Source organism: Leuciscus leuciscus, assembly GCF_965113295.1.
Source record: "Leuciscus leuciscus genome assembly, chromosome: 19".
NCBI lineage: Eukaryota > Metazoa > Chordata > Actinopteri > Cypriniformes > Leuciscidae > Leuciscus > Leuciscus leuciscus.
Genome location: NC_138743.1, coordinates 32,404,836 through 32,420,402, shown reverse-complemented (window position 1 = coordinate 32,420,402; position 15,567 = coordinate 32,404,836). Strand labels below are relative to the sequence as shown.

The 15,567-nt window shown below is 38.4% G+C and overlaps 1 protein-coding gene across 6 annotated transcripts in view; it reads right to left on the bottom strand.

Annotated features, from left to right (window-relative positions):
• nhsl1b (NHS-like 1b) overlaps positions 1-15,567 on the bottom strand; it is a 128,538-nt gene that overhangs the window by 45,473 nt on the left and 67,498 nt on the right. For 2 of the 6 annotated variants that reach the window (XM_082147465.1, XM_082147466.1), the window contains exon 2: positions 11,320-15,118. The exons of 2 other annotated variants lie outside the window; for them this stretch is intronic. In XM_082147465.1, the coding sequence (XP_082003591.1) occupies positions 11,320-11,341 (22 nt within the window). In that variant the 5' untranslated portion in view covers positions 11,342-15,118. Of the gene's footprint in view, positions 1-3,683; positions 4,416-11,319; positions 15,119-15,567 lie in introns of those variants that run through there. 2 more of the 6 variants (XM_082147460.1, XM_082147463.1) reach the window with 2 other exon arrangements.

Genomic DNA, 15,567 nt, shown 5'->3' with positions numbered 1-15,567 from the left:
GGCAGTCAGTCATCCTTAATCTGCCCTGAGGTGGCCGCTGGGGCCAGGATGAGCACGCTAATGATGCCAATACATGCTCTTACATTGGAGTCTCAAACGATGCTTAACGGACAAATGCTGGATAAATCCAGGTACTCGTTCACCATCATAATCATCCTCTAGGAAGTGGATGATGACTATAATATTGAATTGGTGGCCTAGATACTCTTGGTACCTCTGTAATAGGGCTGGGCTGGGATATGGCCCAAACAATTATCACAATAAACATTTTCATATCAGTCGATATCGATAATTATCACGATAAATGTCAAATCTTTCTTATAAGTTCAAAGGTGAGAAGTGAAAGTTGTAGAAACCAGACAGTTAATTGTGGTTTAAACTACTCTTTATTATAAGAAAATGACAAACACAGGAGAACATCTCACAAATCTGAGGTTGAATATTCTTCGGCACAGTTTGCAGTGCAATATTAATCATATTAATATGTTTTGTCTCTTTGAAAAAACACATTTGACAGTAGCATGAGTTGACAGTAGCAGTAGCTTGAGTTAGGATGCAGATGTACATTTATGTTCATTAAATTTGAATATTCTGCCTGTTTGAGTTGGGATTTTACTTTTTTACACCTCACTACCATGGTAAAATGTAACTAAATGTTTTTTGTTATGAAAAACCATAGCCTAATTTTTTATTGTATAAATACAAATGCTATAGCTTAACAAAAAATACTGTAATCATATTCCATTACTCCTTTAATACATGTCTAAATTAATAATATAATGACATTCAATATGAATATACCACATTTCTGCCATAATACCATGGTGCAGTTCAGGGGTGGACCGGCCATCTGGAGCACCGAGAGTTTTCCCGGTGAGACGCTGTACAATGTGGGCCGACCAGTTAGTGTTACTACAGTAAATCCATGGTAAATTATGGTGATTTGTAGATTGAAAAGCCTTCTAACTGGATCGTTCATGGCACAATGTTTCTCCAGTTTGTCAGTGCTCTTCAGAATGTCTGCGCTGTTTTATCTGGTATTAACTAGTTTGAATCACCGAAACAAATAGTGCTGTTTCGTTCCGCTTTTATCACTTTATCACACTTTTGTTATAACTGTATCGAGGAAAATGATATTGCGCTAATTATCATTAGCGTTTTATCACTCTGTAACACTTTATGGACAGTATTTTGCTTTGACTATCTACTGTACATCAGTCTCTCAGAATCTCAAGGGTATCCATCTTCTATGATTTTCTCATCGCTTCTGCCAACAACGCATTTGGGCTCAGATTTCCAACTCCTTTGAGAAATGAATTTCTTTAAACATGTCTCATTATTCAGTGTCTGCTCCTGCCAGTTTCTGTCAGTCCCGAGAGGATATACAGAACAATTGACCAACCCCTGGCCACAGTGCTTGAGCTCGGCTTAGCAGAGATCTGTGAAACACCTGCTCAGCGTCTTATACTGTAACCCTACTTCATCCATGACAAGTGTCACAGAACAATACAAGATTCAGAGAAAGAAAGAAAGAAAAATAACTGCGAAAAGAGAAGCAAGAGAGGAAAGAGAGAGAGAGTGTGAGTTTACACTTATATATACTAAGACTGTTAATTCAGCAGGGCATGACAGTAGTAAGCTAAACACAATGCAGAGCTGATCTATGGAGCATCTTGAGCTGTCACAATACATTAGCTCAGACCATCGGCTCTACAGTTACACTAGAGCAACCCAGATCAACTCTACAGACACTGAGCACCTTTCTTGAGAAGAAACAATTAGGCCACAACCGCCCATGCAGTAAATACTTTAAAATTATTATTATTATTTTTTTTTTATACATTTGTTAAATAATTTATTACTAAATGAAATACAAACAGTCTAAAGTAAACATGAGTCGAGTACTATTGTCTGTGCAAACGCTGACTCTTATGGGTGGGTACCAGGTGGATGCTTAATGGCCCAAGTCAAAAGTCTCATCTTTATATAAGTCTGCATGAAAATAAAAATATTTTAAATATTACAAATATTTTCTAAATGCATGTTATAGACCTTATTGTGAGCAATCCAACTGTGCATGTTTAATTTTTAAAGAATGTTTTGACCTTACGTTGTTATGTTTAAATCAATGAAAGACTTCTCTCAGGTGATGTATGCAGGACTTCTCCAATCATGTAATCTGCTTAAACCCCCGCCCGCAAGCTTGCCTTCATCTGACTCCACTTTTGAGTGCAATGCTCACATCTCAAAATTCAATCAACAACCGATATAATTTTGTCCTTTTCAGTAATCTATTACACTTGGATTTATGTCACCAGAAAAGATCGCTGCACCCGTTGCATTGTGACTTTAATGTGAGTCTATGGAATTTGATCATATTATCATTCACTATGCAGAAAACAAGCATAACGTATTGTGTTGAAGCTGATATGTATGACTCAAAGCTTTTTTTTTCCTAACAAATGTTCTTTTTTCTGTAGTCACTGCCATATCCATTTATCTCTATACCGTATCAATCATACAGAGCATGTCTAAAACCTCCATTAAAGCCTTTTTTTGTCATTCTTATAACCTGCATTATAAAGTATCTCCATCTTTTATATCACACCTTCTCCTCCCTCTTCAATCTGAAGCCCATTCACACTCATTCATTGTTCCCCTCTTCACCTCTCCGTTCCATTTCCTCCCCTTCACCGGTTTCATCAGATAATGATTGACTCGGTGAGGTGATGGGACGCTGTATCTGGGTCAGTTCTGTCCCTTCCATCAGAATCAGGAATGATCAGTCAGCTGTTTCCTATTGTCATGGGTTCCCATGGGCATCTGGGTCAGATCTCTTCTGTTTCTTATCATTCTACTGTATCTGAGCATCTGATATGACTCATTATAGACAATCAATACATGCTAACATATGTTTAAAGAGTTTAATCTAGACAACTAAACACTATGCATGATTAAAGACTCTTCGAAATGGGCTTAAACAGCTCCACCATAAATACAGCCTCTCACCTTTTGCACTTGCCTTTTCCGGCACACTTCATACTATAACCTTTAGAGTCGCTCATTGATCGCATATATTGGTAAATCATGAATGGCCAACCGTCCATATGCGTGATGCTATGAAAGATCAATAAATGGCCTTCGGCGTGATACTGAGTGAATGAAGCTAACCTTATTAAGGACAGGAAGAGAAGGGGCCCCAAGGGGTCAAGCCAAAGATATTCAGTCACATCTCTAAAGGTCAAAGGTCACGAAGTCTTAACAGAACAATCTGCGCGCCGATTGGCTTATAAGCCCTCAGACAAAAGCAGTCACACCAAAGACGATGACAGCGGACACGGCATGCTCTGACACAAGCAAGCACAGCCGCTAAAAGCAACGTAAATGGTGTTTGCAAAGACTTTTAAAAGTTCAGAAAAAGTGCCGCCTAATCAGTTTTTGTATTCACATTTCTCAGGATATCCTCTTTTATGTTCCACAAAAGAAAGAAAGTCATACAAGATTGGATGAGCTCTCTTTAAATAACCTTTTCAACACATATTTTAGTGCTGTCAAGTTGTCACTGGACTGTTATTTGGACGTTTCCATTCATATCAAACTAAACTAGCGCCAAAATTCTCTAGAATGACACTAGCCAACCTATTACAACATTCAAAGCCATACAAACATTGCCTTATACTCACAGGGAAAGCAAGACAGAGAGTTCCTCTTGCAACAGGACTGAGAGCGTGTGAGTGTGTCCCCTTGTGATCCTTTGCCCTCCGCTCTTAGCATTGGTTTAGGGGTCCACAGTGATTCGGGTCTCTGATGGACCTTCGAGGCCAGCAGTCTGCGTCTGATGCCGCACTCGCTCCTGCTGCTGGGGGTCTGGGTTGGATCCAGGGCGGAAGACTGGAGCTGTGAGGGTGGAGTGTTGCCCATCTTGCAGGTGCAAAGGTTGGCATCCCGCTCTTGGAAGCAGCAGTCCACTACATGCGCGATAGAGAGGTGTTGAGCATATGTCAGCATGCTGAGGGATCCTCAGGCCTGGAGCTGTCCTGGGGGCGGTCCTAGATTTGACCCCCTCCCTCTCACCCAATCCCTTCATCCGCCAACTTCAGATCTGTCCCCTGCCCTCCTGTCTTCAGTCCTGGGAGGGGGAGGGGGGCAGTGGGCGGGGCTTGATCTTTGCAGCACATGAGGGACTCTCAGTGGACAAACCCCTCTCCTCCTCTCCACACTCTTTTCTTTTGGTCTGCTTGAATGAGGCTGCTTGAATTGAATTGATTTGCGCAAACAAAAGCCGTAATCTGCAGTGTCAGATTACACACAGGGTTGCATTTTTAAAACAAGCAACAAGCAACAAAAAAAAAAAAAAAAAAAATTATTATATGCTACTCTGTAATTTCATCAACATCAAGAACTCGCAATTTAGAAAGTTTAAAATGTTAGATGGTCATTATTAAAAAAATATAAAAAAAATATATCTTTTTGTTAAAAAAGAAAAAGAAAAGTAAATTGATGTTTGTTTGTTTTTGTAACCTTTTTAAATGTTCTTATATGTTTAGAACTGCTTAGTAAATATTAAGGGAACACTTTCCAATGAAGTCCCATTAGTTAATGCATTTTTAGGGCATGTTTGATAACATTTAATAATATTTAATAACATTTAATAATATTAACAGATAAAACTTTGGTTTTACTGATGTATTGGTAAATTAACATTAAAATTAGTAAATGCTTTAGAAGTATTTTGTAATGTGGTTATTAACTAGTTAACAAATGGAACCTTACTGTAAAGTGTTAATTATCTTATTAAAATTATATATATAAAAATAATATATAATACAATATAAAATAATAAAACAATATTAAAAATAAATAATAAAACAAGCAAAAACGTTCTCTACTATACAGGGACTCACAGTTTAGAAAGTTTCAGATGTTGGAGAACTGATGTTTCAAGCAATGGCGGTTAGTTTAAAAAAAAAACATTAATAAACTAGAAAACATCTTCATGTGTTACTTCAGACAGTTTTTGGGGATTTGATATTGGGTTATGTGAGAGAGCGCAGTTGTGAAGCTATTGCTGATCTCTCCACCTCTCGGGACGCAAATGAGGGCGCACCGTCATCCTCTTTATCCCACCGTCGTTTTGGTCAGTGTTTGGCTCCTCTTGCTCATCTCGGGTTAATCTCTTAACCCAGATTATCAGACAGACACACACAGTCACACACAGATGCCCTCATGTTACAGGTAATTAAGCCTAGATGCAAAAGCACACGCACCTCGCACAGCACAGAAACAGGTTGATGTCTATTGGCTTTTGGCAAACGTCAAACACAGAGCTAGCCTTCCACTTAATTACATATTATTAACTATACCAGATTTAGTCTAAATTGCACATTAAACCACAAGATCCTTATAAAACAGCCACCAAAGGGATATTCTTTCTTAAAACTGAGGCATACCTTCCATTTTAAAAAAAGGGCAAATAAAAAAAGCAATTTCCTTAGTCAAATTACATTTCCAGACAGAGACTCAGCAGAAAACCTAGCCAAAGAAAAAACTAATCAGACTTCCTGTACTATCAGAAGTGATTGAGCTCACTGCTATACTGAGTGTTGTTTAATATGAGCGTTTAATCACGTGTGGTCGTGTGCTAATCTAAATACAATCTGATTAAAGAGTATTGTGTTGGGTGCTGCTAACCTGCTGAGATGGCAAATTGCTAGCTCTGGACAATCACAGTTTAGTGAACAGGACTGTTTACAAAGAGAGAAACAGCGCCCTCTAGCGGTGGATGGGATATTAAACTGCATTACGGTTGGCCAACAATAACCTAGTGAACCATTCAAGTATTAATATACACAACATATTGTAATACTTAGCCTGACATCTGGCACAAACTGAAACTAACCCAAATACCCTCATCCTCTTTCCTTTCAACAGTTACAGAAGTGTCACAACAAAAGCTTAAGATCTACAGAAGTTCTAAGAAAATATCAGATGTTCTTCAGAAACCATGTGATACTACATAAGTATGTGACTGTCATGTGGTGTCTGAAGTAACGTAGCACTTAGCATGCTGTAAAATGACCAGCAAGGAATGTGGCAGACAGTAAGCGTGCGTGAGAACTCCTCGTGGGGGTCAAAGTGTAGGCGATGTCAACCTGGGAGTCACAACCTCTCATATACCAGAAGCACAGGTGTGTGTAGCATTGCAGGATCGAGGAGGTCATGGAGGGTGATAACCAAAACAGAATCAAGGTTAACAAGAACAACAACAACAACAACACGCTGCAACTCAAGTGTTTTATTTTTGCAACCTTGTTAAATGTTCTCATATGTGAAGATCTAATTAATTAAAGGGATACTTCACCTCTGGAAAGATGAATGTGTATTTAAAATGGGTCATTTATGTAGTAGAAATGTGAAACAATTTTTGAATTTGGAGCCTTCTAGACTGAGAAAAGCCAGAAAATGTATTTTTGGCTTATGTGGATGAAAGACAACAACTCCCAGAATGCACTTGCTTCGCTGCCCTAGGAGGCCACTCCCAAGCCACGCCTACCGGTAAGAGAGCGCAGTTAAACAACCAGGCTAGGCTACTAGTGAGTCTCCGTGATGACTCGAGTCTGCCCGGGATTTCGAGATCACCCAAAATGTCCGGGATTCGGCTTTTGCGTTCTATGGTCGCCATTCATTATGTTTACTGTGGCGAGCAGGACGAGGCTGAGGGGCGCGGGAGAACGGCGCGAGGCCGGTGGCGCGATTACTGATGAGCGACGGAGGAGCGGGAATTTTATTAGCAATGTTAAAACGCACATCAACCGATCACTTGTTTAGCGTTCATGTAAACTTTACATTCAGATTCACCAATCGGAATGAATTCAGTTAGACTGAAACAAAAGGTGTGCATGTAAACAATGAATGGCGACCGCAGAAAGCAAAAGCCGAATATGACGGCCGGACATGTACGGGAAAAAGAGGATGGTAACCCCTACTACTCAGCTTTCTCCTACTACTCAGCTTTGTCCTACTACTCAGCTTTCTCCACAGATCAAGAGCCTGTTAGCTTAGCTTCCAAAGAAAGATGGCTGACACTATGTGTACATTCTGTGAGTGAGATCCCACCCTCTATGGGCGGGCTGAGAACATGCGGCAGGCATGAAAACAGGTCAGGGGTAAAAAAGGTGAGAAGGCTGGAGCAGCAAAAAATCCAATCCAATCAACATATATACCCCCCCCCCCCAAAAAAATGTATGAGTGAGTAGGAACGAGTGAGAGTTAACAGATGAAATAAGTAAAAAATATTCACTTATTAATAGAATTGAACTATACACCACAGTGATGAACTGAGCCTGACAGCTTTTTTGCGTTATCCATCTTTTTCGACGACAACTCACTAAAACTCGTTCCTGCTCGCTCAGCGCTCACGGCGCCCGCGCCCGCTTGCGATATTATCCCGCCCTCTTCTATGTCAAAATAATGACATTGGCAACATCGCTGTCTGTATCTGACAGGACAGTTAACATTGTAAGCTAACTTACCTCAGGCTTGCTTTCCAAAGTGCGGTTCTTTGTTCGGCAGTGTGTCCAGTTGTCAAACTCGCGGTGTAAAAGACTTTGAAAACAATTCTGCCCTACTCTGACTCGGATTGGCTGTTTCGGCATTAGGAATGATGACTTTTTTTTTTTTAAAGCTGCGAAGATTATGGTAACTATAGAGATATAGCGGGTAAATGCTGGCCCCCCTCCTCCCCTCTAAATATTTTCTCATCGGATCTGCACAAATCACGTAGGTGACCCATTTTGGTTTTAAAACGGCGAATTTCGCCGAAAGGTGAGGAGTTTTCATGCCTGATGCGGGACAGCCCCTCCTACTGGCTGTAGTCTTTAGCCTCTGGCCAAAAAATCCTCAGACGACGCAAAATGACAATTTTATGCGTCATCGGAGGATTTCTTCCAGACAAAAAATACATAAATCTTTCTTCTCAGGGGGACATGAGGGAGGAAAGCATGGTAATTCGAAAACACTATGGGTTTATACTGATACAAAGCTTAATGCTAAATCCTGAAGTATCCCTTTAATATTAACTAAAAAAATAAAGACATGAGTATAAAATAATTGATCTGATACGATACATGTGAACAAAATTCTGAACGAAAACAACATTTCCAAAACCTGATTTTGAGAATACTAGTGTATTTGGTCAAAAATAATCCTGATGTCTGATTTACGTATAACGACTACAGTTTGTCTGATCATCTATTAAGGTTCCCTGTCATCATAGGCAGACGGAACAATTTAGTCAATTAAAACCAAAATAAAACCAAAGTTAAAACTAGTCATTTTCCAGAGATACAAAATAAACAAAACATAAAAAATATTCATGAATAATTCAAACTAAATCGGACCAACAACCGGCGGTGGTGCATGTGACCGTCTATAATGTTGTTTTGCTTCACAAGGCTGCTATAATTGTCTTACATGTCTTAGCACTAGTTTATATATAGGTTAACTCTGAACTTAAGGGTTATGTAGGTCTCCCATGCATAGCTACAGGGTCTCAGTTGTATACAATGAACAACTCGCATACATGGCTAAAGTTACGCAAACAAGACACAAACAAACTCTACACACACATATCCTCACCGACACTGCATACTTCATACTGATGAACACTACATCTGGTTTAACTGGCTTGAGAAAGTGCCAGTTAAATCTGAAATCTATTCAGACTTCAAAAGCAAATTTCCCAATCAGAATTCAGTTCCCTCATTTTGCAGTAAAATAGAAAGCCAAACATCTAATTATTAATCAATCTGGCCGGACCACATTTTCAAACTTCAAAAAAAAAAGAAAAAAAAAAAAAGAAATCCAGTAAATTGGCATGGAGGCGCATCTTGGGTCAAATCAAAGGTTATGCAAAAAACAAACCTGCGTCTTTCTCTAATGAGGCAGATTTACTGCTTGATCTGCTCTTCCATCTGAAAATTCACTCATCGTTAAAAGTCTGCAGAAGTAGGGCAACATTTAGGTAGATGAGTTCAGAAATCTATTTAACGTTGCATGCCAGAAAATTATATTGATGTATGCCAGAAGAAAACAACAGCAATAGCCAATAGATGACTATCAGATGATGTCACCAACGTCTCCTCACTGACGTCACTCACTTCTAAAACTTGTCTGCCGCCATCTTGAGTACCTGATTCACGTCAGTCGCAAAGGAACTAGCTAGCTATGCCTTCAATATGTTGTGCGGTGGGGTGCAACAAAAAAGTAGAACCCAAAATATCCTTTTACAGGCTAGCTCAGGATGAAAAAAGATGGCGTAATTTGCGGGTGGGACGGGTGGGACATGTCCCCACCACTTTTGAAACATCTCGCGGCACGAATGTACCAATACAAATAAACAAAACATCTCCAGTTAACTAGCAGAGCATTCATTTAGTTCGTTTGTTAAATAAGAGGCGATCTAGCGCTGAAATGTGTTGTTTCTGAAATCAAGTGATCAAAGTGCTCGTTGCCGCTGCGATCAGTGGCGCGGATACTGTGTTTGTTTGTGGCTCGCGCACAGTCTTCACTCGGACGCGCGCTTCAATGTGGAGAGACTCTCTATTCGTTCCGGTGAAATCACAAAACAAACTGCACACAAACGTGTCCCTGCCTGATATACAACCACTGATAAACATAATCGGTTTTGATGAAAAAAAAAAAAATAAAAAAAATAAAAACCGATATGAGTGCGGATTAGAACCCAGAACCCATTTAAATACACGCTTAAAATAGTCGGATCAACATATAATATCATTGAATGCCAGGATTGGTAGTTCGGTAGCAGCGGACAGAGGCTGGAAGTACACATCAGGTATCGCGTAGGGATCACACCCTAACGATATTATTTTTTTAAAGTAGCGTTTCTTTTCATGGCAGTCGAGGTGCGAAATGTTGTCTTTCGTAGCCATTTACTGTATCCGTACGAAGCTGTAAATAGTAGCAAGCTAGCTAGTTAATGCTTGTCAGTACCATAGACAGCACTCGGTAGGTACTCAAGATGGCGGCAGTCAACTGGAAAAAGAGCGGATGACCTAAGAGGTCACGTGACTGAAATTCATGAATAGTTGATCAAATGTAAATAAGGTAAAAATTATACATAATGAGTTGCAGTATGATCTAGTAATATATTATTATAATTTTTTAATTATCAAGTACAGGGATATATATCTTAAATACTCCACTTTAAAATGAAAATTCTGTCATCATATACTCACCCTCATGTTATTTTAATCCTTTATGAATTTCTTTCTTCTGCTGAACAGAAAGGAAGATATTTAGAAGAATATCAGTAACCAGACAGTTTCTGGTCTCATTGACTTCCATAGTATATTTTTTTCCTACTATGGAAGTCAATGGGACCAGAAACTGTCTGGTTACTGACATTCTTCTAAATATCTTCCTTTCTGTTCAGCAGAAGAAAGAAATTCATACAGGTTTGAAACAACATGAGGGTGAGTATATGATGACAGAATTTTCATTTTAAAGTGGAGTATCCCTTTAATAATTAAAAATATTTTGATATATGCTTAATCCTTTTAAACTAGTAGTCATGAGTCATGACTAAATTAATTAAAAGTGATAAAACAATAAAACAACTATTCAAACTAATTATTTGATGGTGAAAAAATATTAATTTAATAACATACAAAGGTATTCCTCAATAGTTTTTTTTTTTTTAGGTGACAGCAAACACAACATAATGCAAAAGGGAAGTTTGCCATAAAAATGATCTACTACTGCTCTAAAAAAAATCATTTACATCTGACTTAATAATGCTGAAAATATCATACAGAGGGAGAAAGAAAAACAAAGAGAGCGCCAGGGAAAAAGAAAACGTGTGGTATCTGGGCGAACACACTTCTGATGTCCACAGCACACGGGCCAGAGCTCTGCCACGACACATGTCTGCAGCAACTGTGCCTTCAACAGCTGACTAGCACACACTCACAACATCTCAAACAGATTCAGCCACTCCAACAAACAACACAACCACAAACATTGAATTCTTATACTTCAATATATATCAACATGAAAATAAAAAAGGGCAAATTGCTACAGAAAAAGGAAAGGAAAAGGGACAAACAAAGGAAACAGAAAGAGAGGAAATCCCAAAGCAAGAAGAGATTTTACCAATAACAAAAACCTTCCTTCCCCTTTAATATCAAGCAAAGATCCCCCTACTGTCAATCATTCTCTTAAACACACACACACACACACACACGTGGACACATACAACAAAACACAGCATGCATGCAGACACACATACAAATGTCCCACCTTCCAGGCATGACATGGCCATCAGATGTCCATCAGAGATTCCTGGCGATATCAATCCCACACCCGCGAGCGAGCCCGTATCCAGATACACACGCAGGCCTGCTCACAGGGAACACACTGTATGCAAACTCACGGACACTCCCTCTCTCTCTCTCTCCAGCTCTCTCGTTCTCACACCACAAACACTCCCCCTTTCCCATCATCTCTTCCTTGTTTATCTCACTCCCTTGCCTTTTTCTTGCTCAATCTTTCTCTGCATTTTCCACTTGCAAAGACATGTATGGACACGCAGGGCACATTGTTGTTTCAAAAAATAACCGTAACTGTTGCGCCACATCTGAACACGTGCCCCGACGATAGCACGCGAAAAGCAGCACGTCAAATGAGTAAGTTACTATGTCTGCAGTATTTAGGGTGATCGTGTATTGACACCGATATCACAAATCCAGTTGATTCTGATTCACAATTTGATCCAAAATTCACAATTCAGATCCGATCCAGATTCTTTTGGATATTTTTGATACTTTTTTTCAGGGTTCATTGATGAATAAAAAGTTAAAAAGTCTTTTAATAAGTCTTTACTATCACTTTTTTTTTTATCAATTTAACACATCCCTGCTGTTCTTTTTTATTACTTTTTATTCATCAAAGAATCCTGAAAAAAGTATCACAGATTATAAAAAAACAAAAATTAAGCAGCACAACTGTTTCCAAGATTGATAATAAATCAGCATATATAGAATGATTTCTGAAGGATCATACAGTGCTATGCATAAGTTTAGACACCCATGCTAAAGTTGAATAAAAAGAGGAATAAAAAAAATCATCTTTTGGAAATTGAACTTAATGCCTTAATTAAAAAAATTAGGAAAAATCCAACCTTTAAGGACACCAATTTTCTTTGTGAATGAATAATGTATCGCAAATAAATAAATGTTCTTCCTTAAAATACAGGGTGCATAAGTCTGGACACCCCTATGTTAAATTCCCATAGAGGCAGGCAGATTTAGATTTTTAAAGGCCAGTTACTTCATGGATCCAGGATACTGGATTATACCAGGATACTATGCATTAAAATAGCCCCACATCATCACATAGCCTTCACCATACCTAGAGATTGGCATGGAGTACTTTCCATAAGATCATCTCTCAATGCAAATCAAACCAGCTATTTGGCTAACTGAAATAAAACCATGCCAATCTCTAGGTATGGTGAAGGCTATGTGATGATGTGGGGCTATTTTAATGCATAGTATCCTGGTATAATCCAGTATCCTGGATCCATGAAGTAACTGGCCTTTAAAAATCAAAATCTGCCTGCCTCTATGGGAATTTAACATAGGGGTGTCCAGACTTATGCACCTTGTATTTTAAGGAAGAACATTTATTTATTTACGATACATTATTCATTCACAAAGAAAATTGGTGTCCTTAAAGGTTGGATTTTTCCAATTTTTTTTAATTAAGGCATTAAGTTCAATTTCCAAAAGATGATTTTTTTATTCCTCTTTTTAGTCAACTTTAGCATGGGTGTCTAAACTTATGCATAGCACTGTATCATATGACTCTGAAGACTGGAGTAATGGCTGATGAAAATTATTAATATAATATTATGCTGCTACTCCAATTTATTGTTGAAATATAAACATTTAAATGGTGGCTGTCATAAAAACTTATGACAGATTTATTAAATCATAAGACATAACTCACAGGTGATTTCTTTCAACATCCCTTCTGTGGTTCAATCAAGTCACATGTGTTATAATAACTAGTAAAGAGGAAGAGATGACGACGTGTACTTCATGCAGCCGCTTGAACTGACAGTGATCCGTCACGCTACATTAAAGAGTCTCAAAATTACATTTGAATATGAAAGATTGGACCTTTATTTCTTATCAGAAGCGTGATTATAATAGCGATTATTGGGTGGGAGTTGTAATAATGTTTAGTGAAGCTTTATTCACGCATCAGAAGATTAACAGCAGCATAGACTAAAAGATCAATCTTTGGACTTCAGAATTGATTTCAGATCATCAAAATGAGAAATACTGTCAACCCTGCCCTAGCAATATTCACAAAAACAGTTTTCATAGAACAGTATGCAAAAAAAAAAAACCTGATGACCTACTTTTTAAGCAAGTCTCCAATAGATATTTTACCATCCTGAGGTCATAAAAGAGAAAAATTGTCATTACACATTCAGACTCTCACTCAATTTTGCTCGCACAATAATAACCCATGTCCTGTTAAAAGCAAATACAAACACTCTACAGCACAGCGTCAGTAACACACACCCACACAAGCACGTGTGTGCATTTGTAAATGTTTTCGGACAGTCAGCAGTTCCAGGACAGAGCTCAGGCTTTCCCTCTTTTTGAACTGTGCTCTGATAAACCACAATCACTTAATCCCTCGTAACACAGTGTTGCTGTGTTATCAAAACCAGCAACAGCTTAACAGCTGTCCTGGCTGGCCATTTCAGCATCAACCCCCCTTTACCAGACAGTCCTGTTTGTTTGCGATTGTGTGCCAAATACATGTGGTTTTATGGAGATCTTTCACTGCTCTAAGCTATGTGCTTACATGCCAGCTGATGTGCCACGATCAGCTTAACTGCACATTTATGGATGGATGCAGCTTAGACTCTGGACATTTACAGGAGCGGACACTATAAGGTACAGGTTTGATCACTATCATCATCATTGAGAAGAGCAGAGGGGCCAAAATGAAATTAGTGAGCACTGAAATGGTACCTATAAGGGTTCATTGATTTCCAATGGAAGAGTCAAATGACCTAGACACAGAACAGACACAAAAAACAAAAACAAAAAACACTGACATGGTTTGGGACAGAGACAACTGATGAGCTAAGAAAAAGGAGTCTCAAAGTGTGTTCAATTGCATTTAGGATTACATTTATACATGAGGTTTAGCTGAAACTTCTCTCCAATGGTAAGAATTGACAGTGTAAAGACTAATGATGAAAGCAGCTGATGAGCTAAATAGTGACGAACAGCGATATAAACCGCTTTGATAGGTGACAACAACAGAGTTTGGAAAGAGGAAAAATCAATGCTCACTAAAAGCCCAAACACACCGCAAACAGTTCGAATAAGTCCTACAGGCATGAATGAGAAATATTTGTATGTGTATCTGTGGAACTGTAAGAGACCAATAATAAATATATGTCATTTTGTCACTGTGACTGTGATGATCTTGTTCATGCATGCATGTTGTTTTTTGGTACGTTATTCAATTACATGCTCTATTAATAGTTTGTATTGATGTGTGCCAGTAGCATATATACACCCTCTATTGTAAAAGACTGGGTCAACATTATCAGTTGTAATACTAGCTATTGTAAACTATCCAACTTTCCTTAAGTGTAGAAATGTACATACAAAGAAATTGTATGACAAAACAATAATTTCTGCACCATATTAAAAGGTAAATCATCTCCAAAATTACAATTTGAGGAGTGGTTCAAGTCAGCAAGTCATTTTTATGATAATTCCAATAGTGTGTGAAAGAAGAAAAAAAATTGCACACTGAAGAAGGAGCACAATTATGATTTTTCTTTGTAAAAAAAAAAAAAAAAGCACATTAAAATTGCTTTAGATAAAAGCATTTGCCAAATGAGTAAATGTGTAATACTGACACCTAGTGGCGTGCCATCACCCCCGATGTAAACGTTTTCAGTTACCAATGCCATCGCAGAAGCTTATTTGCAGGAGAATTTATTATGTATGATTAATAATTACTGTAATTTACTGAGGTACAGAGACTGAGGTTCACTTACCTGAGAGTCACAGAGAGCAGCCAATCACAAACAGCACATATGAACAGAGAGAGAAAGAAAAAAGTTAGATTTAAATGCAGCCATCAAAGTCATCTTGTATTAATAATGAGTGACCTTCACATCATCTAATTAATAATCTTAACTCAACAAGCAATAACAGATTCTTGTGATGATGATGTCATCAGATAATACTTTGGAAGGGGCAAAACTAAGGAAACGAAGTAGAAAATAACTGAATTTATGAGAATTTAGGAGTGTGGTTGATACACCTGAAGAAATTTTCTAGTATTGTGTCGTATTCTATCATATGGTGGTTATGTCAGCGTTTCCTCCACTGCTGAATTGTCAGCTGCAAGGCAAAATAAATCATGTTTTAACAAAGTAGTAAATGAGTTTGCACTCTAAACTACGGTGGCCCAGTAGTGCACAACACAATGAAATCAAGCCAC